Consider the following 25,066-nt stretch of genomic DNA (forward strand, 5'->3'; position numbering starts at 1 on the left):
AAATAGCCAGGCTGGGAAATAAACAGCAAGAGACCTAGCAAGACTTCGGTCTTCAGTAAAATGTATCTCACACACATACAAATCAAACAAAAAGGAAATAAACTCTGTAAAACAGAGGCTGAGAAATTTATGAATACAGATTTAATATTTCAATTTTAGGTTATCAGTTGAAAAGCACATAAAACTTCAAAAATCAGATAACATAAAAATAGCCGGAAAGTTGAAGTACGCAGAGGTCAACGGATCAAGCGAACACTGCGAGACTGCACGACCGCTCCGGTGCTCCCGCATCTGCAAACCGAACCGGATGCTCCTGCTCGCGGCTCGCGACTCTCGGCAGCACGAGGCGGTTTCACTGCAGCGAGGTCCGCTTGGAGTGAACTGGGAGCGCGCGCTCCTTACTCCAAAAGACAAAAGCATGCAGGAGACGGCTGGCTGCAGAAACCCACTACCAAAGCTTTCACTACTTTCTTAATGGGGATGGGGAGAAGGGCATGAAAATAAATGGCATTATTTTCACCCAGGCAACGAAAGGAAATGAAAAAGAGATGAGGAGAGAGTTAGAACCAGAAGCCAGGAGTGCTGGTAAATACTTTCATATCAAAAAGCACTGTTTTCAAAAAAAAAAAAAAATGATACCAATATCATGGGCACGGGAGCACAGAATTCATATCAGTCGCTGTGGCTTCAATAAGCCAGGAGATGTGAGATAGGGCGCACGGGGGGAGATAACGCGGTCCAGCGCTGCCGCCGCGCTGCCTCCCGGAGCAGCCTCGCCGGGCACCGAGCGCGCCCACTTCCCGCGCACCGCCGCTAGAGGTCGCACTGCTTTCATGGAAAACATGGGCCTGTTTTTCTCGACTCAGAACAGGACGCTGGGAACACAGCACAATGATTGCACCCTCAATCTCTCAAATTAAGCAGAATGATTAAAGACCACAGCAAAGAGAAAGCTTTCGGTTTGCCCCTGGCATCAGCCAAATCATATCCTGAATAGCTGCAAAGCCCGATGAATTTCTCTGGGGAAGACAATTATTTGAGAGATTTCTAGTAGTAGATGAGAAAAACGAAAACTAAAGACACCGAAATGAATTCTCAATTAAGGTGAAAACTAAATCCCAAATTCCCTGCACACCTTAAAGGCACATTATAGACCTTAGGAAGGGGAGTTATTTAAACTGATACTTTCACCCCTTCATCATCACTAAAGCCTGGAACATTCCTTTTGCCAGCACAAGACAGAATTAAATAACTCCTTCATGAACAAAATAATGTGCAGCTAGGATGCACCTTGGGGGACCTTTTTATTTCATAATCGTCTCATCTGGGTTAGACCCTTCCTGTCTCCCACGGTAGCTGAAGAGCATCAGGCAGGCTGCACCCTATGGAGAGGACCACACTCAGAATGTTCAGGAAATCTGGCAAAAACTGCTCCGATTAGGAGAACAATATTGAAGAGTGAGTGATTCATCTTTTATTTGGTTCAAGTAAATTGCCTTCTAGAACAGCAGAACACTCTAATTCCAAAGTGACTCGAGCCCTGTCTTCTTCTGAAAATGAATGTCTCCCCGGAGACTGGTATTTGTAACTTAGGGTTTTTGGAATTCTGTTTATACCTTAATAAAAACATAATCTCTTTATCTAAAAGAACACTATTACTGCTGCTTTAGAAATCAATTATACGGTAAGAAAATTAAGATTTATTCCATCTAGTTTGCTTTCTCATATCCCCAAATATGTTTTTACTTACTCTGCTAGCTCATAACGAAACCTCCAATTCCTGCTGTTACCAGTCACTACAAATTCTTGAAGCTGATAGTCTCTCCTCTTGTCTTCATGAAGCAACTGTTTTTAAAAATGTATATATAAACAAACATGTATAATCCTTCAAAATGACCCCAAATGCCCGCTTTTATTCTGTTTTGATTAGACATTTGTCACTGGCAAGAACTTTTGCATCTCCCCTGCACCTCGTAGTCTATTACCCAGCGTGGCTGTGAATGAACATTGCAGTGCACTGACATCAAATGCAACCCTGAATGCCTCCAACCTTTCCCCCTGGCTAGGACATGTGCTTATTATGTATTTCTGAATGCCCCTGAGGTCTTCCTCCTTTTGTAATTTCCTAAAAACAAAAACAAACAAACAAAAACCCAGTCTGTGTGTGTTGGGAAGACAGCATGCCAGTGCCTCTTCCAGGGAGCGAGGCTGCTGCTGTGCCCCAGGAGAGGAGAACCTCGGCTGCAGCAGCACACACCAGAGTCTGCTAATGGCAGCTCTTGGTCGTGGGGATGAGAGTAATTAGTTTCTCTAGGTCATTTTAAAACTCTTATTTTCATATTCACCATTCCTTTTCAGGGGGATGGGGGGAGCCAGAAGAGAAGGAGCAGCAATTTGCAGAAACAGAGGTTGAACTTCAGCCCAAGGTCTTCCCTGGGTGACTTCTGGGCAAGTCAGGTCACTACCTGGGGGGCCTTGGTTTCTTCTGCAAAGAGTGTGCTAGGCTGTGTGTCTGCCATCTTCCACAAGGACAGGAAAATTAGGAGAAAACAATTAAAAATATTTACCTATCACTGAAAGAACACCTACTTTCAGATTCTGGGTGGTACATTTCAGCTAAACTAAACCACCAAGCTGTTTTTTTCACTGACACGATACACATCCGGGGCTTCACACATTTGCTTGGGAGAGGGGAACCTTGTTTTTTGCTTTTAACCCTTCTTCCTACCTTTAGAAAATCATACAGGTGTTTAAGAACTCCTATGCGTACTTCATCCAGATCCTTTAAAAATCCATTGAAGATGGGCACCAGGTCAGCTGCTGTTAACTGATCCCTGAGAATCACAGCCAGCTTGTGAATGGAGAAGGCTAAGGTTCGCCGCACCTTCCACTAGGGGTGCAGAGCAGACACACAAATCATGACAAGCCAGTGTAATTCAATCTCTTCCACATCTTATGTGGCATTTTTGGAGCAAAATGAATACTTCCAGGTGTTAGCCACTTAAAGCTTTATTTCATCACAAACCAGTAAATATGCCAATTTGTATCCACATAAAATTCAGGTCGATAAGCCTTGCTGCAGCTTCCCTTTTCTCCCTAATGAGGTGACCCACCTCTTTCTGCACGTGCCTCTGAAAAGGCTTTACCTGTACATCAGAAGCCAGTGTTTCATATGTATCTTTCAGGCAATGCCAATTCTGCCTGCCCAGGGTCAGCGCCACCCCTGGGAGGCTGTAGGCACAGTGTGTGGCTATGTCAGTATCGACAGTCTGGGCTCGAGCTGGGTCAGTCATGGACACATACTGATCTAGCAGCGGCTGAGGTATTATATCTTGGGAAATGACAGAGAAAGGAGGCCATCATGTGTGCAGAAAAATACTCAAGAAAAACAAGGAGTTTGGAATTGAGAGGTGAAACAATAAAGCAGAAATGTGAAAGGAACAGGAGGCCTTCCTCAAGCAAAAGGGCTTCGGATTGCCAACAGTTTTCTCCAGGGAGTGGGTTTTCAATTTTGATTGAAGTGAAAGCAACACCCAGAACTCATCTTTTTCAGATTGGCACAATATGTGATATCATGGAGAACAGTCTAGATGGCAATGTCTGCTTAGGCTGGTACAGCCAGCTCTTGAGAATGGAGTCTTGCTTCTCTCTTCTTACAACTGCCCCGAGAACCTAGCACCTGAGACCTCAGACTCTGATACGGCCACCATGTGACATCCCCCATTTATGTTTATCTCAGTGAGAGCAGTGGGTCTCAGTGATTTCAAACATTCAAGGAAACTGACAGTGGAACAAGAAGCCAACCCACAGACAGAACTCAATCAAACAATCCAAGAAAAGAAGCTGCCAAAAACTTTTCAAGCAAAAAAAAGAAACAGCTTCAATAAACAGATACTGAATATCATTGTTAGATGTCCTATTTTTTCTTATTAGTTTGTTTTATTAAAAACACTATTATAGGTTGTTCAGAAGACTGTAAACAGTACCTTACAATTAATTTTTTTAAGTTAGAAAGAAAATATAAGCAACATGAAATATGAGCTAAAATATGTAATCAATACTGATGGAAGAAAAAATATTTGGTTCCAACAGCCATTCTTAAAGTTAACTTTCAGAAAATATACAGTTTCAGTTGCCTTTTTCTTTTTTTCCAAGAAACAAACCTGTAATTTCAATTTATTCTCTTCAAGTGGAGTGGGATCCTGCCTCTGGTCTGTCTCCAGATGGTCACTGGTTCCATTTCTGGGTTCACCTGGATCCTGCAGAGGCGCTTGGGCATGTTAACCAATTTGCTCTAAAGGAATCAGCTGTCCTGTCACTTCCCCTTCAGAGTCCTTTTTCAATGCCAGAAATTACTTCTGTAAGCCAAGGCAAGAACTTTCCTTGAAGTCAATGGTACCTTTCCAGATGTTAAAAACTACATTTGCACAGTTACATAAGATATTGTATAAATCAGTTCTTGCAAGTGCTAAGGAAAACTGATTTAATACATTTTAATTTCAAGACTGCTGGAGGTCCTTACAGAAAGACAAAGGCCAAAGTGAAAGCGGTGAGGAGCAACCCTGTGAGTTTGCATCCACTATTCCTTATGCCTAGCGACTCCCTGGTGTGGCCAACCAACACCCTTAAGAAATATTCACATGTTTAAGGCAGGAAGGGTGAGGTCTGCAAGAGATGGTAGAGCTAGCACCTCCACCATATCTTGGGAATCCGGGATTGCAGCAATGGTTGGCCTCTCAGAGAGGATGGGGGCTGGGGAACCCAATGAATCTGTGAGAACAGATGTGGCTGACACAGGAGTATTCACTCAGAAAATGGCCCTAGATTTTCACATGTACAAACACTCCTAATGTTTGCTAATGAACCTTTACATTAGGTTAACAATTAAAATGAACAAGAACATTCAATGGTGACATATTGGTCTCTGATCATTGATTAACATTAACTGGGATGGACCTGACCTTCTCCTTCAACCATACATGGATTTCCAACTTACATTTGAAATGTCATACTGTCTACCAGCTTAATGGATTCTGACAAATCAGCTCAATATATGATCCAGAAAAGTTGATTAATACACCAATAGATGCTTTGTTTGCTCTGAGGCACACCACCAGAACCTTCAATTCCCAAGGTTTTCACCAATATGTACTGTTTATTTTAACAGAGGACATGATAAAACAGAAATATTTTGGTATCATAACCTAAGACCTCAATTTCTCCAAGTTAATAAATTCACATACAGTAACAAGTTGTGTCATTTGAATCACTATTATCCCTTTAGAAATTAATTTTATTCCAAAATCTTCAGTGCAATCGTATGTGCAGCACTTACTCCAGGAGCTGAATCAAGGCTTAAGCAAAGCACCACAAGTCATGGCACCCCTAAAAGGTATTGTGAGTTCATTTCCCCAAAAAAGCCCCAGAGGAACACCAAAGGTGTGGAGTCCACCAGCCCAGAAGCCTCCCAGCCACAGCGCTTCTCCCCGTTGTCTTGTGCAAGTGAACATCTTCCTCATGGTTCCTGGAGTTTTTGTTTCTTTCCCTTCTTTTGCAACAGGAAGCATCCTAACTAATCCCACTAAGACCCTGGAGTCAAGCTGCAAATTCAAGGGCTCTGCCCTCCCACACCATAAAGCAAAGGCCCCATTACACAAACCCTTTCAAAGCCTCAACTCAAAGACCCAACCAGACCCAGCAGGGAGGAATCTGTTCTCTTTTTTTTTTTTTAACCTCTGTCTATGATAAAGAAGTCCAGTATCACATCCCCACCAAGGTAAATGTGGTCGCAATTTTTGCACTCTAGGTAACAAGGTTGACAACAATGAGTTTTCTTACTGTTTTAGCAACAAACCAGCAGAAGAGGATATCATCTCATTTCTTACTAATCACAGATAATCTTAACCAACTCTTACAGATTTTACGTTTGAGTTTTAAAATGCTTTATTTTGCTTTATTAGAGCAGGCCTAAGGGGTGAAGGAGGTAAGAAGTTAAATCACTGAAATCAAATTATAAACTGTATGAATAGAGAAACAATTGGTATTGGGGCCCTGGAGACCATGAATTTGAAGAGATGATCCATCATAGCACATGATAATGGCAGGGTGCTATCCCAGTGACTTTCTGGTGACAGCCCCTCCCTCATTTTAATCCTCTATTCTGAACCCTAACTGTGGAAGATCCCAACTTAAACTGGTCCAAGTGGAAGCTTAGTAGAAACTAGGAGGGCTCAGGAGCCTCCAACTACAAGAGGCTCCCCCAAACTTCTGGAGAAACCTGAAGTAAGAAATAAACTGTGGGCCCCTCCTTTGGGGCCCTTGTCTCACAAGGAGCTGGTTCCACCCACAGGAGGAAGGAGGGTCGCTGGTGCTTTTTCAAAATCTCTCCTCTGAGAAACAGTATGCCAGGACCAGCACTGGAGCACCCATGTATGCCAGAGCTCCTAGCAAACAGGGCTGGTGTGACGGCCACTCTCAGAGGCTTCATCCCCTTGAAAATCTAGGAACTGCCTGAGTTCACCCTCCACTATTTTTAAAACATGTCATTGTATGTTAGCAGTGACACAGAGCATTTACATGGTTAATCTCCCCAAAGAACAAGTTCTTGTCATCTCTGGAGAAGAGGGAAGGTACTTTCTGGTGCCCACCCTATCTTCGTGGGAGTGCATCAGCACTATCAATCACCTGATTGATTGGTTGTCTAGTTATCCAAAACATGACCTTAAGAATAAAATGAAATTTGCCATTTATCATCTCTGCTGGGATATATTAATAAGAGAAAATGCAGCTTTGTGATTTCTGTCACATCGTCGGTGGCTGAGGGATAGGGCAAACACTTACTGTGCTTTGTAATATCCTGGCCACGGAGAGCTCATTGTGAGATGATGAAGCCGACAGAGTGATCTGATTGTCAGAGACAGAGCTGGGATCTGAAATGGACACTTCATTTAGACCTGCTGTCGGCTTGCTCTCGGGTTCATTCACAGAATCAAGCTGTGCAGCTCTCAGTGCAGCTGATAATACCTGAACTTGAGCTGTAGGAAGAGAAGTTTCAAGAATTTTAACAACTTTATTTGGTTTGTGGGAATTTACTTCAGATAAGTCTTCAAAACAACATAATCTGCAATAAGCTCCATGGTATGGGTATGCTACGCTGACACAGATCTGTTCTGGAGCGACGGTGCTCTGGGGTCTCAAGACAAGCTCTCAGCAAGGTGGTAATATTTCCGGCCATTAATAATAACTACCTCAACTAAATGCCAGCCATGTACAGAACATCAAACCTGAACTTGAAAAGTCTCAATTAGGTAAACTCCAAGTTTGACTCCACCATGTTTCACAGAAAGAAAGCATGATGTCACTGAACAAGGATGACCGGGAGGTCCGCCCACTCAGTGAAGGGTGTCCTGCTCCCCAGCTTATAAAGCAGGATGGCTCCTTTCTCACAAACACACACACACATGCATGAAGACATCCATTTACACACAGATGAGTAATGCTCTCACTCAGCCCCAAAGGCTGCCCATTCTTTCTGTCCAGAGTATGACTGTTTGAGATTCTCTGAACAGTAAAGATAACATATTTCACATACCTTTCTGTAAAAATAAACTGGACATTTTAATGTCCCCAACCTCCCAAAAGATACACACACACACACTACTTCCTGCATCCTGCTTCTAATAGTTCAATTTGGTGGACTCCAAGATTCATCAAAGCAGTGAGAGCTTGTAGCTGGCTCTGCACTGTGCCCAGGACAGGTCCCACCTCGCCAGTGCCACACACCAGGCCCTTCCCAATGGCCTGAGTGACATCTCCTGCCTGCCATGACCATTTCACAAATAAAATGTATCACTTATTTCTGAATCTTCTGGGATCTTGGGTCCCTCTGAGCTCTGAAGAAAGCTACGGGCCTTTTCTTACAAAGAAATTAAGTATGCACATACATGCAAGGTTTTACAAATAATGAGTTCAGGGAACTGAAAGAACCCCCTGAAACTCATCCCCTGACTTCTCTGAATGGTGGGTTCTCAGCCAATCTCTAAAGCCCAGGCCAAACGTCACCGGCTATGTGAGGGTCTCTCCCAGACATTTCCTCTGCACATCGCATCCCCTCCATCCCCAGCCCTCGCCATGCCCTACCAGGTGGCTGCCTACACAATCCCCTCAACCAGCTCACAAGGGCCTCAGGGGCCAGTCATGACTGCCCAGCCCCCAACCCAGGTCTTAGCACTGGGGATTAAGGCAGCTTCAGTACTGTGTTTTCCAAAAACAGACCTTTGTCTATAGCTATTAGAAGTGATATGTTACGTGTGCCCATTCCTTCAGTAAATATTGATTTAATTTCCTTCATAAATTTAAGGACAAAGAATAAAATCACGGGGCTAACTGAATTTTCACATTTCCCTTCCTGAAAGCTTCACAAATCTTTGCCCAGCAACAGCAGCAAGCGTTGTTTTTTTCCAATTTCTCCAATTCAAGGAAGAATACAAATATAGCACTGTTCAGAGAAAGAAGACTCCCGATAATGGATATGGATTGCAAGGTCTGGCTCCCTGATCAGATGCTCAGTGGGAGCACTAGTCATCAAATGAAAAATACCCCAAAGAAGTAGTTGTACTTTTCCTTCCTGTACAAAGACAAGGACCTTAAAGTTTAGCTAAGGGCTGCATTAATAGGCTCCAAAAGGAGCTCCATCCTTGGCTGTTCATAACTAGAAAGGGCATCCTACGTGGGAGATGATGTAACAGTGTGTCCAAGGAGCTAATAAAATTTCCCCTGCTACAGAGATGCCCACGCACTATCCACTTTTCTATTAGAACTGACTGCAGACTATGTGCACGTCCATCTGCAAAATTAGGAAGCAAAATCCTTGCATAGGTACGTGCACAGAGGTATTGCTTACATTTCGAGCTGTGCTGAGACTAAGCAAGTCTCTCCCCTCAATGCATGCACAGTATAAATGAACACAGGTGCACACACACATGCGTCAGCACACAGGGCAGGAGAAGAAGGACGTGACGAAACGCAACACACAGCACAGCAACATCCCGTCTTCTCTTTAGAGACAGTCAACAACATTTACCTCGAACATCTGGATCGTTCAGCATATGCTACTGCAAACTCTCAAGGACTTTCTGGATCTCACTCCGGGCCACACAGCTGTTGTGCACAGTCTTGGGTCTGCCGCAGTTGTCCTCTTGCAGCCCAGACTCACTCAGAAACAGCTCGAAGTCCTTGCTCGAAGTCCTGGGCAGGCCCAGGAATCTGATCCAGGGTGGCTGCTGATGGGGAGGTCATTAATATCAGAAAGCTTTGAGAAGGTGCTGGCCTCTGGGGAAAGCCTGGTCAACTCAGCCCCACCCAACACTGAGCTTTCCACGGGGTTTTTGGTTAGGCCATCAGAGCTACTGATAGGTGAGAAGTTACTGGTTTTCACTGAGGTCCCTTCCTCAGGTAGCTCTGGCTCCATCTGCACAGGCTTTGTTGAACGAGTTAAACTGAGAGAAGCAAGCTTTTAGCACTGTGTAATACACTGAAGTCACAGGGAAACAAATGAGACCCACATCCTCACCTAGTCCTCCACTTCCTGGCTGACCACTTGCCCCTCTTTGTGTCTCCTGATGTCAGCAGACTAAAACCTCACCACCTGAAAGTTCAGCCAGTGACTCCACTATATCCCAGGGCTGAACCAGCCCCAACTTCTGCTGAAGCACCTTCGGCAGATTTCATCCATTTCCTGCTGGTGAGTACCTCCACCAGGGGGCAGGCATTAGAAAATTAAAGGTGCTGAAATGGGTAAGAGCTGGCTATTTGTTAACCACTTTGAGGTCTTGAGGAAGACACTGCCCATAGCCTGCCATACAGCAGGAGCTCAATGAACTCTGATGGAAGAGGGATGGAGGGAGGATGGGCCAACCTCGGAAGGATCTGTATTCTGTGAGGCATCAGTTACCCACTCTTAAACTCCTGCATACTAGCAACAATGGAGAGATATTTACGAATGACCTCAAACAGGATGGCTAGTGTATACCCATCAGCCTCAGAGGAAAGACAAGAAAAAGCCCAGATCAAGAGCGATACTAGACAAACACAGGAGGGTCTACCACTGCTGGCCAGGACTGTCGCCTTTATGTACATGTAACCCACCTATCCAAAAAACTACATTTGGGAGGCTTCACATTTTTCCCTATGTAAATTGCCCAGAGAACTTCATCAATCAAAAAGTAAAAGAAAATTTTCTTTTTTTTATAGGTTATTTAATCACTAATCTCAATGAATATTTTATCTAAATTTAGGAGACACAGTAGCTTCATTATTTATAACCCAGTAGTCATGTTTCAAAATCATTATTGCAATTACTTTTTGCTTCTTTACATAATTAAAGCCCTAATATTCCATCTTACCCAGAAGGTCACTGTTACTAAAACTCAAGACAAGATAGATTATTGCTGAAATTTCAGGTGGGTGCTTAAGGTGCACTGAGGGCCCTGGTGGTCACCTAGCCACAGCTTACCTGGCAGAGAAAGTGTTACCACCACTGCTGGGAGTGGGTGAGCCAGAGGCAAAAGCAGAGTTCACATCCTGGGTGAGTGGCCAGATGCTCAGGGCATCATCCTCTCTAAGATAAAGGCCAGCCCTGGAGGGGTTTGCAAAGGTGCAAATGAAGGGGCCGAGGGACTGGAAGGCAGCCTGGTGCACCTGGAACCAGAGAGAACAGCAAGGTGAACGAACACAGCATCAGCCAGCAGTGGTGGCCAGGCCTGATCCCAGGCTGAAACAGATGGCTGGACACCACACAAGCTACTCTCTACCACGGTACATCTACGGAGATTTACTGCTTTCTAAATCACTCCCCAAATTCCAAATAAACTATTATTCAACAGAAAGTAAGGAAAAATTTAGCCCCATTATACTGCTTTCATTCTTCCAGAATATTAATTTTATATGAATAATACATTTCATAAAGTATTTGAACAGAACTTATTAATCATTACAGACATGTTTATGATAGCAACAGAAAAGGTAACAGTTCAGTTACATAGTTTTCTCTTTCTCAATTAAGATTTTCATGACATTCATTCACTGTGTTATGGTGTATATCATCATCTTAATTCACCCCAAAGCTTTTGAGATTTTAGTTTCCCTGAGACCTCACAAGGTCTAAATCTGATTATGCCAATCCGTTAAGCGAGGGGACAAAATACAAAGTTACGAGTGTAGAAGTGAATCCCAGCCCGGAAGCACGATGGAGGTGGACAGTTGGTCAACAGAGGCCAGTGTCTGGACAGTGCTGCTGGCACTCACCCATCGGCAGGGGTCACTGACAAGTCTGATGAAGAGCAAGGAGAGCCGAGTTCTGCGGACCTCAGGGGAGGAGCTGCGGGACACAGCCGTGAAGCATTCCGCGCAGGCTTTCCGCATGCCCCACACAGAATCTGAGCAGAGCTCAAAGAACTTTGGGATCTGCCAAAGCAAGCAAAAGAGTGCTACTCCAATTGGAGGCCCTGACGAAGGGCAGAACCTGCTTTGTAATTTTTAAATTTTACTTATTTATTTATTTATTTTTGTGAGAGAGTCTTGCTCGGTCGCCCAGGTTGGAGTGCAGTGGCGTGATCTCAGCTCACTGCAACCTCTGCCTCCCAGGTTCAAGCAATTCTCCTGCCTCAGCCTCCGGAGTAGCTGGGATTACAGGCACGAGCCACCACATTCAGCTAATTTTTTTGTACATTTGGTAGAGATGGGATTTTACCATGCTGGCCAGGCTGGTCTTGAACTCCTGGCCTCAAGTGATCTGCCTGCCTCAGCCTCCCGAAGTGCTGGAACCTGTTTTAATGAAGTCATAAAGGTATATCCAGAAATTAATGAGAAAGAAAATGGAACTAGATACTGGTCTAAAAGAATCCTCTGAAACAAACAGAAATGATGAAAAGTGGAAGAAATAAACATTTCCTTTACCTCCTAATTTTAGTAACTGACTTGGGGTTATCTTTAACAGATAATAGAGAAAACCCCAGAAAGGGAAGGATGACTGATATTTGTTATGAAAATTCTAAAGAAGATTATGAAAGACTCTGAAACACTGGATGTTCCAACTAGCTCACCCATCCAGGTATCACTGTCTTTGACTAGGCTATTTTACAATTCTGAAGTGATAGAAGTTGATAAAACCTGATAGTAATGCAAATAATTCCTGCCAACAGACATGCAAATTGTGTCCAGTGAAATGCATCAATTATCAACCTGGATACTGACCAATTTTGAATTCATTTGTAAGTTCACTTCAGTATTCCTCAGTCTGACTATAAATGTGTAGTCCTTTGAGTTTTCCGTGAAACTGGCTCTAATATCTTACTGTTTTCCTCATTAATAAATGACTTAAATAAAGTCTTTGAAACATGTTCATATCATATCTCTATAAAGGTCATGATTAACATCCCCTTTTAAAATTTATCCTTTAAAAAGACTTTGTTTTTAATATCCTAATGTAAAATAATTAGCCTACAATGCTTCGCAAATGGGAGTATGATATAATCATGGCAATATCTACCTACAAATGATCAGCATATTACTCACTGCCGTTCTTCATTCGGATATATTAAGTAGAAGATAACATTCACTGTATATTCAAAGCAACAGCCCATTAAAAATTATTTTCTTGGGTTAGAACTGTGTTGGCATGGCTTATGCTTAGAATAAAATAAAATGAGCTTCTGAAGTTAAATTTAAAAATCAATTTAAAGATTAAACTTTTTAGGTCAAAAATCTCACCTACATAATGAGTATATTCTGTCAAATAAAAGAGGCAAATGCTTACTGAGCATGGTTCCCTAGGTGCCAGGTACTGACAGGATAGGCATTGAGGAAACAAGGATGAACACAATGAGGTCCCTGCCCTCAAGAAGCTCATCACAAAAGTATTATCAGCTCCTCTGAACAAATGCTACTAGGATACCGAGAAGGGAAAACCTGACTCTCTGACACCACAGGGAGGTGAGCCTAGACAAGGAAAGAACTTTGCAGAGGCAATTCAAGCTGGGTCGAAAGTGTGAGGAAGGTCCCATCAGGTAGGGAAGATGTTCTTAGTGAGCAGAGGCCCAGAGGTATGAAAGAGCAGGAAGCCTCAAGGATGCTGGAGACACCTGGCTGCCTGGGAAGTAGATCTCTCCCCTGCTATGCATCAGAACCATATTGGACTTTATGATTCAAAAACGCAGAGGCCTGGGCCTTCACCGGGCTTCAGATATATGGCCAGAGGTGAGACCCTGCCCCCAAGGCCAGCGGAGTGTTCACAATTGAGAAAGAGGACTGGAGGCGAGGCAGAAAAGGCACCTACAGAGTTACCTGGAAGGCCCAGAAGGCTCTAGATTTTAACCTGTAAACCAAGAAAAAATCCCAATGGTTTTGAGGCCCAGTTGTGAAGTGGCAAAGTAGTGTTCTAGAAAGAGCAGCAGAGAGAGAACAGAGAGAGCAGCTTGCACAGTAAGAAGAAACCAGGGAAAAATGACCTCTAAGGAGGTGACAGGAAAGAAGACAGGGGTTGCTTCCAGCCCATGCCACAGACCAGCTACTTAATGCTTAGGAAAATGTTAGCTTTAGAAGTTAAGAAATTTGAAATTAACAAATGCAAAATTGAGCTGCCATTCCATAGTAACAGACTTATAAGTATGAAACTTAAGCGATTTTGAAAGTGCATTAAGAAGCAAATCAACAATTACATTTGGCCAAAATGTCACATACCAAAAATTTCTCAGTGGCCTCTTGTCCAACAGCATGACAACTATCACCAAAATTTGCAGCGCAAACCTTAAAAGGGCAAAAGGCATATCCATTATTCTTATCTTTCTTTTTGTCTTAACACATTGTAAAAACTAACAAGAAGGAACCTTGAGAGCAATTATCCCTCCAGTCAGGCAGCTAACAAGCCCTTACCAAGCCCATCACCCACACAGCACCATGCTAAGTGCCTCCACTGCATCAAAAACAGATTTACAATAAGGTGCCAAATTCTAGGATTTTCTGGCTCCTAATTTATCTCGATACATAATGCATTTGGTTAGCAATAAGGCAAAAGAGGTCTTTTACATTCCCTGCATGGTAAAGGAGAAAGAACTGCTATCTTGCCTGTGTATCAGGAACAGAGACCGGAGGGGTGATGGTCAGTTACACGGCAAGGTGGAGGAGGAGGCTGTTTAGGGAGGGGCGGTAACAGACTTCAAAGGGAAGAATTTGATAACCAAGTGAAAAGTGACTAAAAGGGAATTTGGGGTTGGAAGGTACAGTAAAGATAAGAAGGTTCTGGATCAAATCATGACAGATAATCAAAGACCTTGCAATCCTGGGCATCTAACCATATCCAGTAAGATCCCCTAACTCTCACCCTGTGCCTGAGAGCAACAGGTTTACTCACACTGACGCATATCTCCAGGTCTCTATGCACTTCCTAATTGCAGTAAAACCTGGCAACACTGCTCAGATATTTTCCTTACATAGTTCACACATAGACTTTTCCCCAAGACTATGTCTACTGAAGAAGTCCAAAAACTTCAGAGAAATAAATTTTGAATTTTTTAACTTTAGGAGTTTTGGAATTCTTACATTCCTACCTTCCGAACTTGAAAGAGCTTCCCATCACCACACAGTTCACAGAATCGAGGAAGTAGCAGGCGTTCAACTGTATTCTTACTCAGCATGGAAGCTATTTTGCAGATTATCCATAAACAACAACAAAAAATTCAAATCATTTAAAATACCAAAACATATAAGTCACACGTAGCACTAAAGATATATTCCAAAAGCCAGTATTCAAAATATTCCTAAAATACCTAGGAAGGAAAAATAAAAAACATCTACTTTTTAGTTTTGTCAGGTTATAAGATCAACAGCACGCCCAACATTGCTACAGTTTGACGTGGATAAGGATTTGTCTGAAGCTCAAGAGTGACCATCTGCCAGGTCCCCACCTTGTGCCCAATACACAAACATACCAACTTTATGTGCATTGACTCGTTTTACCTTCCCAAGAGTCCTATGACATGGGTACTATTTATCCTGTTTCCAGAGGAGGAAATGCTACAAGAGGTTTAACAACATGACTAAACACCAACACTGGGGAGGTGAGACATCCAGTGACAGCAGGACATGGGAAGCACTGGAAAATGGCCAAATTCTGGAGAAACTAAAGAATAGACCCTACAAGAAAAAGAAATTGATTAAATTTTGCATTTATGCTGCTTTTTATCTGAGGGTACTTCCCATTCTACATGGCTATGAAGGGTAGCTGGACCCCAAGCAAAAGCTACAGGTAGAAGTCCTAGCCACAGCAGTCAGGCAAGAGAAAGAACAGACGGCATCCCCACCAGAAAAAACGATGTCAAACTATCTCTGTTTGCTGACGATATGATCTCATACCTAGAAAACCCTAATGACTCCTCCAAAAGACTCCTAGATTTGATAAATGAATTCAGGAAAGTCTTGGGTTACAAAACCAATGTATACAAATTAGTAGCACAGCTTTATACCAACAATGAGCAAGGTGAGAATAAAATCAAGAACTCAATAGCTACAAAAAATAAAAATAAAATACTTAAGGAGGTAAAAGGTCTCACAAAGAGAACTACAAAACACTGCTCAAAGAAATCACAGATGACACAAACAAACGTAAATACATCCCATGTTCATGAATTAGAGAATCAGTATCATAGAAATGACCACATTGCCCAAAGTAATCTACAGCTTTAACACAATTCTTATTGAAATACCAATTCATTATTCATAGAATTGGAAAAAAAAATCCTAAAATTCATATGGAACCAAAAGAGTCAGAATAGCCAAAGCAATACTAAGCTAAAAGAACAAATCTGGAGGCATCACATTACCCAACTTCAAATTATACTACAAGGCTATAGTAACTAAAACAGCATGGTAATAGTATCAAAGCAGAACAATGCAATGGGATGGAGAATCCAGAAATAAAGCCAAATACTTAAAAATAACTGATCTTTGACAATGCCTACAAAAACATATACTGGGGAAAGGATGCCCTATTCAATAAATGGTGCTGGGAAAACTGACTAGCTACATAGAGAAGAATGAAACTGGATCCTTATCTCTCACTTTATACAAAAATCAACTGAAGATTTTAAATCTAAGACCTGAAACCATAAACAATTTTATAAGAAAATCTAAGAAAAACTCTTCTGGATACTGGTGTAGGCAAAGAATTTATGACTAAGACCCCAAAAGCAAATGCAACAAAAACAAATATAAATAAATGGGACCTAATGAAACTAAAAAGCTTCTGCAGAGCAAAAGAGATAATCATCAGAGTAAACAGACAACCCACAGAATGGGAGAAGATATTTGCAAAGTATGCATCCAACAAAGAACTGATATCCAGAATCTACAAGGAACTCAAACAAATCAGAAGAAAAAATAAATAAATAAATAAATAATCCCACTAAAAAGTGGGTCAATGACATAAATAGACATTTCTCAAAAAAAGATATACAAATGGCCAACAAGCATATAAAAAAAAATTCCAAATCACTAATTATCAGACAAATCAAGCTAAAACCACAATGATATACCATTGTTACCCTAGCCAGAATGGTCATTATTAAAAAGTCAAAAAACAATAGATGTTAGCATGAATGTGGTGAAAAAGGAATGCTTATATACTACTGGTGGGAATGTAAATTAGTACAATTTCTATGAGAAACATTATGGATATTTCTCAAAGAACTAAAAGTAGGTCTACCATTCAATCCAGCAATCCCACTACTGGGTATCTACCCAAAAGAAAAGAAATCACTATATCAAAAAGACACCTGTATGGATGGATATGTTTATTGTTAACACAATTCACAATTGCAAAGATATGGAATCAACCTAAGTGCCCATCAACTGATGAAAAGACAAAGAAAATGTGGTAGTCTGGGCAACACAGTGAAATGTATCTCTACAAAAAGTAAACAAAACTAGCTGGGTGTAGTGGTACATGCCTGAAGTCCCAGCTAGCTACCTGGGAAGCTGAGGTGGAAGGATCACTTGAGCCCAGGAGGTTGAGGCTGCAGTGAAGCAAGACTGCACCACTACACTCCAGCCTGGGCAACAGAGCAAGATGCTATCTTAAAATAAAGGAAAAATATATGTACATATATTTTTATATGGTATATATATTCCATGGAATACTACTCAGTCATAAAAAGGAACAAAATAATGTCTTTTGCAGTAACTTGGATGATACTGCAGGCCATTATTCTCAGTAAAGTAACTGAGGAATTGAAAACCAAATGCCTCATAGTCTCACTTATAAGTGGAAGGTAAGCTATGGGTATGCAAAAGCAAATACAGTCATATAATGGACACTGAAGACTCAGAAAAGGAGAGGGTCAGAGTGGGGTGATGGATGAAAAACTACCTATTGGTGTTCCGTGTACACTACTCAGGTGATGTGTACACTAATATCAGTATCATAGAAATATCAGTATCATAGACTTCACCAATATACAATTCATCCATGTTGCCAAAAACCACTTGTAGCCCTAAAGCTATTGAAATAAATACATATATACATATATAACATTTTTAAAGCTACAGTTTTACTATGAAGGAAGAAGGAAGCCAAAGAAAGGAAAGCTCCAAAACCTGTAATTAAAGCCTACCCTAATCCTTGGCTGATCTCTGACCTGTGAATGTACAGGGGAGATGATGAGGTTCATAGAGAAACAGTAACCTAATCAAGTGAATGAACCACACTGTTGCAAGGTGATATATTTTTGGAAAATCCTCAATAGAGGAATTAAAGTGCAAAGCTAAAAAACATTTGTTAGTTCAAAAGAAAACAGAAAAGAATTAACAAAAAAAAAAAAAGATGAGACAAATAAAAACAAACAGAAATGGCAGAAATAAAACCAAACATATCAATAATTACATTAAATATAAATGAGCTAAACACACTAATTAAAGAGCAGAAACTACTGGACTAGATATAAAAACAGGACCCAACTAGATGCTAACAAAAGCAGAAACACTTTAAAGACATATAAGTTGGGAGTAAAAAACTATAAACAAATATACTATAATAAGCAGTACGCATAAAAATGCTAGAGTGGATTGCCTGAACCCAGGAGGCGGAGGTTGCGGTGAGCCAAGATCACAACATTGCACTCCAGCCTGAGTAACAAGAGCGAAACTCCGTCTCAAAAAAAAAATGTATTGCTGTCAAAGACGTTTCTTAATGATGTAAGAGTTAATACACCACATAGATATTAACATTAAATGTGTAGCTTTAAGTGCTTCAAATGGAAAAGGCAGGCTTAAAAATATTGTTTCCTCTTTAAAAAGCTAAAAAAAGTACAAGCAAACTGAGCTCAAGAAAAGAGAAGGGCCAGGCACGGTGGCTCACACCTGTAATCCTAGCACTTTGGGAGGCTGAGGTGGGTGGATCACCTGAGGTCAAGAGTTCAAGAAAAGAGAAGGGTGGAAATAATAAAAAGTAGAAATCAATGAAAAAGACACGAGCGATAAAGCCAACAATGCCAAAAACTGATTTGAAAACATAAATAAAATTGAAAAGCTCTTAGGCAAGACTGATCAAGAGAGGAAAAAAAAAATTACCAAGATCATAACTGAAAGGGGATAACACTATGGATCTTACAGACATTAAAAAGATAATAAAAGAATATCATGAACAACTCTAACCCAATAAATTTGACAACTTACATGAAATTAATAAATTCCCTGAAATGTACCACTTACCCAGTAACACAGATGAAGAAATCTGAATAGCACTATATCTGAATTAAAACTGTTATGAAAAACCATCTCACAAAGACAACTCTAGGACTAGAGGTTTTACTGGTGAATTCTAACAAATGTTTAAGGAAAAAAATAATTCCAATCTTAAACAAAACCTTTCAGAAAACAGAAAAGGAGGGAATACTTTCTACCTCATTTTTTGAAGCCAGAAAAATTCTGATTCTAAAACCTGACAAAGGCATAATAGGAAAAGAAAATTGTCCTCTTGAATATAGATATGAAAATCCTCAGCAAAATGGTAGGAAATTATGGAGAAGGGAGCACAGCAGAATGCCAACCAGAATCATCAATAGACAGCAACGCTAGTGGGTGAGGGTCTGACAGAAAAGAGCAGACTTAAATAGCCTCAAGGTAACTCTCCTCATTACTTCCAGAGGGAAAAAAGAGCACATTGGAGAAATTTGGCAGATCCTATGTCTATTAGGGCATCAAAGTTAACATCACCAATATTAGGACAAAATGAAGTCTTGTGCCTCCTGCCACGACACACTGGAATACATTGCTCCCATGATAATCCTGCCAGAAAGACACAGTCTGGATCCAATCACAGGGAAACATCAAGCAAAGCCAAACAGGAAGACACTATACAAAAAAACTATGGCCAGTACTCTTGAACATGTAAGTGTTACAAAATTCACAGACAGACTCAGGAACTGTTCCAGATTAATGGAAACCAAAGAGACATGACAGCTTAGTGCAGCAAGTGACCCTGGACAAATGATGATGTTTGCATATGAACTGTGGCTACATCAGCATTGTATCGGTGTTAATATTCCTAATTTGATCATTGTACTATGGTTATATAAGAGAATTTCCTTGCTCTTAGGATATATACATTGAAGTATTTAGATATATGCCGCTGTTTGTCCTTAATACAATAAAAAATTAAATTAAAAACATGAAGTATTTAGATGTAAAGAGGGACAGTGTCTCCAACTGAGTTTCAAATGTCTCAGAAAAGAACAAATACAGTAAATATGCATCTGTCTGTGTGTGTAGAGACAGAGGAAGAGATGGAGGAGAGAGAAAAAAAAATGACAAAACAAATGGAGCTAAATATAAATTACTAAAGAAGCCAGAGAGAGGTATATGTAAATTCATATTACTATTCCTGCAACTTTCTTGCAAGTTTGAAATTGAAACAAAATGAAAAGTTGCCAAAAAGAAAACTAGAAAAACTTTTCCATTTCCCCAACAAAGTAAAAAGAAAGGGAAGAAAGAACAAAAGAAGGAAAGAAGGAAGGAATGAAGGAAAGGAGGGGGAGGAGGGGGGAGGGAGGGAAGCAAGAAGGGGAGGCAGGGGAGTGAAGGGTAGAAATGGAGAGAAAAGAAAGGAAGGGATAGAAGGAAGGAAGGGATGGAGAAGTGCAGGGATGGTGGGAAGAAGGCCTTCCTGTCTCTGAAGTCTGTTCTTCTCACTATATACACAGCGCTGCCAAGTTAGAGTAGAAAAAGGTCCTGGGGCAGTAATCCTCCCATCACTCTATTTGGAATTTGCACACAAGAGGAGGGGAAAGAAAACCAAAGGGGGCGGGGCAAAGGGGAAACTTGACCATAACACAAATAAGGAAAAGGTTTGTCCTCAGAACACAGAGGACACATGTTTCTGATGTGATGCTTAGTGGAGTTGCACAAAGTAACAGCCACAATAAATGAGGATGTGAGTCTTCTGTATCCAGGATGACAGGCAACTAAAGTACTCCGAGTATCTCCATCCACCCCTCTCCATCTGCCACACCCACACGACCTTATTATTATACAGTATAAAACAAATCCAGAGTCATTAAGTGTCAGCACACCAAGTGACAAGAAATGATATTCCTGTGGCCCTGGGAACCACTTGAATGGAATGACGATCTTACTTAGTTGCTTAGAGCCAACTATTCTTTATAGCATATAACTACAACATTCTTCTTAAATAAATGCACAAATAAAAATGGGCTTAAAAATAGAAATGATGACAAAAAATGAGGCAGCCTTAATGTGAAAACGTGTTGAGAGAGAAAAATAGGCTTCTGACAATGAGTTATAATCTCGGAATGCTAATGGTGTCCCTGCAAGCAAGAGGAATTATAATTGGTCTCCGGTGGCCTGTTTATCCTGTCTAGATATAATTACAAGATACAGCTCTTGCAGTTTTTACCGATTCATTCATCCAACAACTAACATTTATTTAGTACTGACTCTGGGCCTGGCACTGTGCTGGCTGCCAATGGTGCAAAGATAGCGCAGCCTGGTGTTTTAGAAGCTCACCATCTTGAGGGAGACATAAACAAACAGAACTTCACAAGGCAACTGCTAAGTGACAGTAGACAGAGTCAACCGTTCTGACTGTATCAAGGACAGAGTCACTAACGTTGCACAGTTTCTAGAAAGACTTCACAAAGGAAAATGCACATACATTTCCCTTCCCAGGATTCCATATACCCATGTCCCAAGACGTAAGCTGTCCTGCAGAACTCAATGTAAAACACATGTGCCCAGGACACATGCAGTTGGTTATCTTTGATTTTCCCAATCATACATGCACTAGAGTTGTTAGCATCAGAATCAACTAACTGTAAGTTCTAATGAGAGTGAAAAGTCAAATGAACAGATGTATTTTGTCCATGAAAATGTACAGTCTCTTTGGGAATAGAGACACTTCCTTCAAAATGGCACTGCTCTGAGTAGGCGTGTGTTTATGTACAGTACAGATGTAGCAATATTCACACCATCTGCTTGCAAAGACAGCCCCAAAACACAGAGGACATCCGACCAGCCCAATTTGCTTCTTTCCTCATCTATCACCCTTTTAGCTGACAGCTCCCCAAATCACCTCCTAACAGATACACACTGGCACCTGCAATGTTTGGGGAATCACCCACAGACCAGCTAAATCAAAACCCTGCCTTCCTAGGGGAGCTCTACAAAGCACACAGGTGGCCTTCTCTTCTTTGAATGACACCCACACTGTAATTTACTCCACCCACATCATCATTTACTAGTTAAAAAGAAGAGACTGTGTTCCACAGCTCTCTGGCACTCAAGGGTCAGGTCCCCTCACAAGGCCCCTTGGCCTCCAGGTTCTGGGAAAATAACTGGAGCAAAGCACACGGGGGCCCAACAAGACATCCCACATTCACTCCCATCAGATGTTTACAGGAAGAGACGCAGAGGTCCTGCAGGAACACCGGGGAGAAACAGACAGGCACTCAGCCTGGGCCATGGTGGGTGGGAGGCTCAGGATCACTTCTGTTATTACAGCCACAGTTCAAATAATATCCATTCAAGTAATGACACTAGCATCTCACTTGGAATGAAAAATACAATTTCTGTGAACTAATTTGTTCTGCAAGTGATTTGTGGAGATAGCTTTTTGAAGTCTTGTTATATTTTTCAAATCTTTCTACCAAAATAATGAAGAAGAAGAAGAGGAGGAGGAAGAGGAGGAGGAGGAGGAGGAGAAAGAAGAAGACTGCTGACAAGAATGGAGTATTTGGAAAGAAAACAAAATAAAAATCATACAAAAATGCCTTTAGCATTATTTTTCATGGTATTATCAGTCTTTAGGGATAAGATATTTGGTTGTCAGCCGTAACCTTGGAAACTCACCTAACCAACTTCCAAATGAAAAAGAAGATCTAGTTGGCAAAGTTCACTGCTCAACTGCCAAATACCCCAAATAAATGATATTATCCAGGTTCATTTTGCAAAATAAATTTAATTTCTTATAGAGAAACTTGAAATTTATAAAAGAATCCTGGAGAATCTGAATCTTAATAATCAATTATTCTTCAGCCTGATTCATCTTATAAACATATGGAATATGCAAAATATTAAATTAGTTTCCAAAGCCAGACCTTTAACGCCTAGTTGAAAACTTTTACATAAATGAAGAATAACTGCCAAATGTTCTGATGCTGTCATATAATTTTTTAGCTCCATGGCGTATAATGTATCTGCACTTTAAAAAAGAAAATAATTCCCTTCTCTAACGTCACTGTTTCCCAAACAGGAAAACAACTATCATCTATGTATTTTATTATACTCATAATGAATGCTTATGAGTTTTTACACCCTTTATGGACAAAAATTTCCCAAAATGCTGGAATCATCCTGGAGCTCTTTACTTCTACAAGGCAAACAGAAAGGGTAATGCCATACAGCATCATTTGCATGGGTCAGTGGAGGAGCAACAGCCAGATAAAACAAGATGGCCGCAAAGGAAATGGCATGAGGACAAACGGAGGCATCTGGACCTGAGGCAGGAAGAGCCAGCACTGGCTCATCAACTGTTGGTTTGTGAACAAGGGCTCCAGCAGCAAGCAGAAAGTCCCCAGGGTATAATCATTTAACAATGGGCGCAGAATCTTGCAAACCCAAGGATACCACACTATTAGCTAGAAGATACTGGGCATTTACGCCATTCCTTTCCCTGCACATCTCTGACTGACAGAAGCACAAATACTTTAACACAGCATCTCCCAAACACCTGCAAAGATTTGGCCACGTCTGCATTCTTCACAGTGACTCTTCTTAACTTGCTTACGTACCTATCTTAGTCTTCTCCTAATCTATAGACATACAAGTCTACAAAATTTTCTTCTTAACTGTCTAAGTACCGTCTGACATTATCTCACATACCATACTAGGGTTCCTACTTTAAGAAAGAAAGCCCATGGTCCAGGTTCAAGGATTTCCCTATAAATCTCAGCATCTTGTCCAATAGAAATCTAAGCCAGCTACTGCTGCTAAGCCCACATCACTCTGATTTCTCAAGCCTTTTCTTCTTAAAACAATTGGTGCTATAAGGATGCTCACTTCCAAAACATGCTAGAGCTGAACTGTGAGCTTTCTCCAACCTAGGTCAAGTAACTGGCTACCTTGTTCATAAGAACAGGGCTGACCAAAATCAAACACGTGTAACACTTCAAGTCAGGTATAAGTGAACTTATGGGACAGTGCCCACAGGTGCTGGGCATTCCCTGGACACACTTACACTCACGGCTTCTGCCTTATATTCATCATCACTGTCCAGGGCACAGAGCTGCAGCAAAATGGGACACACTGTGTTTTCAATATCATGCTGGAAAACAAGGTCTTGTTCCAGAAGAATCAAGAGTACTTCCTGACTTGATTTTCTAACCTAGAAGAGAAAAAAAGGCAGAAGATGAAGCACAAGTGAGCAGAAGTGCCTTCAGGATCAAGACCAACCCCACTGAGCAGGTGTGGCCCAGCCGGCCCCTGCCTAACTCCCCAGCTAAACACATTGAAGGGCACTGGATCTTCCTGCCTTCTGTTGCCCCTCCTGACTGAGGCCTTTGAATAGGCCACTCTCTCTACCTGACTGGCTACCATTCCTCTGCTCCAGCCCAAAGCCCCTCTGCTCCTGGACCCTGTTTGAGCAGGTCCCCTAACAACACTCGACTAGTACCCTGGACTTTTTCCTCCGAAGCTCTTGTTCCAGATTTCTGCATTTACATACATACAAACATATAGAGGCTATTTTCTGTATGATTTCATAATTGCCACCTGTCTCTCCTGTTGCAGAGAGTGAACTCAGAAGGCAGGTACCACATCTGACTTGTCCTTTGTCCTCCAGTGCACCCTCAGGACCTTGTAGCCTGTGGCACAGAATTTTGCATTCTGTAAGGATCTGTTGAATGAATGGATGACTTCTCGCCTTTTCTCCTTTGTAGGTAAAGACACAGGAAAACACTGCAGCATCTTCTGTTACTTTGTAAACCCTGGCATGCCACACATGAGACGGGAATTATGTCTGGTACAACAGAACACACAGGGAAGGAGCCCAAGCAAGAGCCACGGACAAAGGGGGATGCTCCCACAGAAAACAAAGGCTCCCCCAGTCCACAGAAGAAGAAGGCTGAGGAGCTCTTGTTCTTTGCAGTCTGCATGGGAATGAGCAAGCACTGGAACTCAGAGGGGTCCAAAGAAGCTTAAGAGACATTTTGAGGAAAAAGAAAGCACATAAATTCCAATTTATAGATAAAATAATGAAATATGCAATTCACCACAGTGATTAAAAGACAGAAAAATAATAATGGGAGCCAGAAGTGTACAGATGAGTCACAGATGATCAGTCGACAGCAGGTTATCAAAGGTTATAAAAGACTCAAGCCACAGAGGCAATATGACATTAACACTTCTGACCAGGTGACAGATGAAAACAGTATTTCGGAAAGATCACCCTGGCAGTAGTGTTTCCAGTCAACTGGAGACAGAGGGTAGGAGCTCAGGAGCACTG

General features: G+C 41.5%; 1 protein-coding gene across 1 annotated transcript in view; it reads right to left on the bottom strand.

Annotated features, from left to right (window-relative positions):
* LOC100413665 (serine/threonine-protein phosphatase 4 regulatory subunit 1) overlaps positions 1 to 25,066 on the bottom strand; it is a 78,380-nt gene that overhangs the window by 7,472 nt on the left and 45,842 nt on the right. Inside the window, 12 exon segments of the mRNA XM_078372014.1 lie at positions 1,751 to 1,845; positions 2,729 to 2,890; positions 3,147 to 3,335; positions 4,167 to 4,259; positions 6,841 to 7,034; positions 9,083 to 9,244; positions 9,247 to 9,497; positions 10,514 to 10,698; positions 11,305 to 11,463; positions 13,738 to 13,803; positions 14,604 to 14,711; positions 23,801 to 23,947. Of these exon segments, the coding sequence (XP_078228140.1) occupies positions 1,751 to 1,845; positions 2,729 to 2,890; positions 3,147 to 3,335; positions 4,167 to 4,259; positions 6,841 to 7,034; positions 9,083 to 9,244; positions 9,247 to 9,497; positions 10,514 to 10,698; positions 11,305 to 11,463; positions 13,738 to 13,803; positions 14,604 to 14,711; positions 23,801 to 23,947 (1,811 nt within the window).

Source organism: Callithrix jacchus, chromosome 5, assembly GCF_049354715.1.
Source record: "Callithrix jacchus isolate 240 chromosome 5, calJac240_pri, whole genome shotgun sequence".
NCBI classification, from domain to species: Eukaryota; Metazoa; Chordata; class Mammalia; order Primates; family Cebidae; genus Callithrix; species Callithrix jacchus.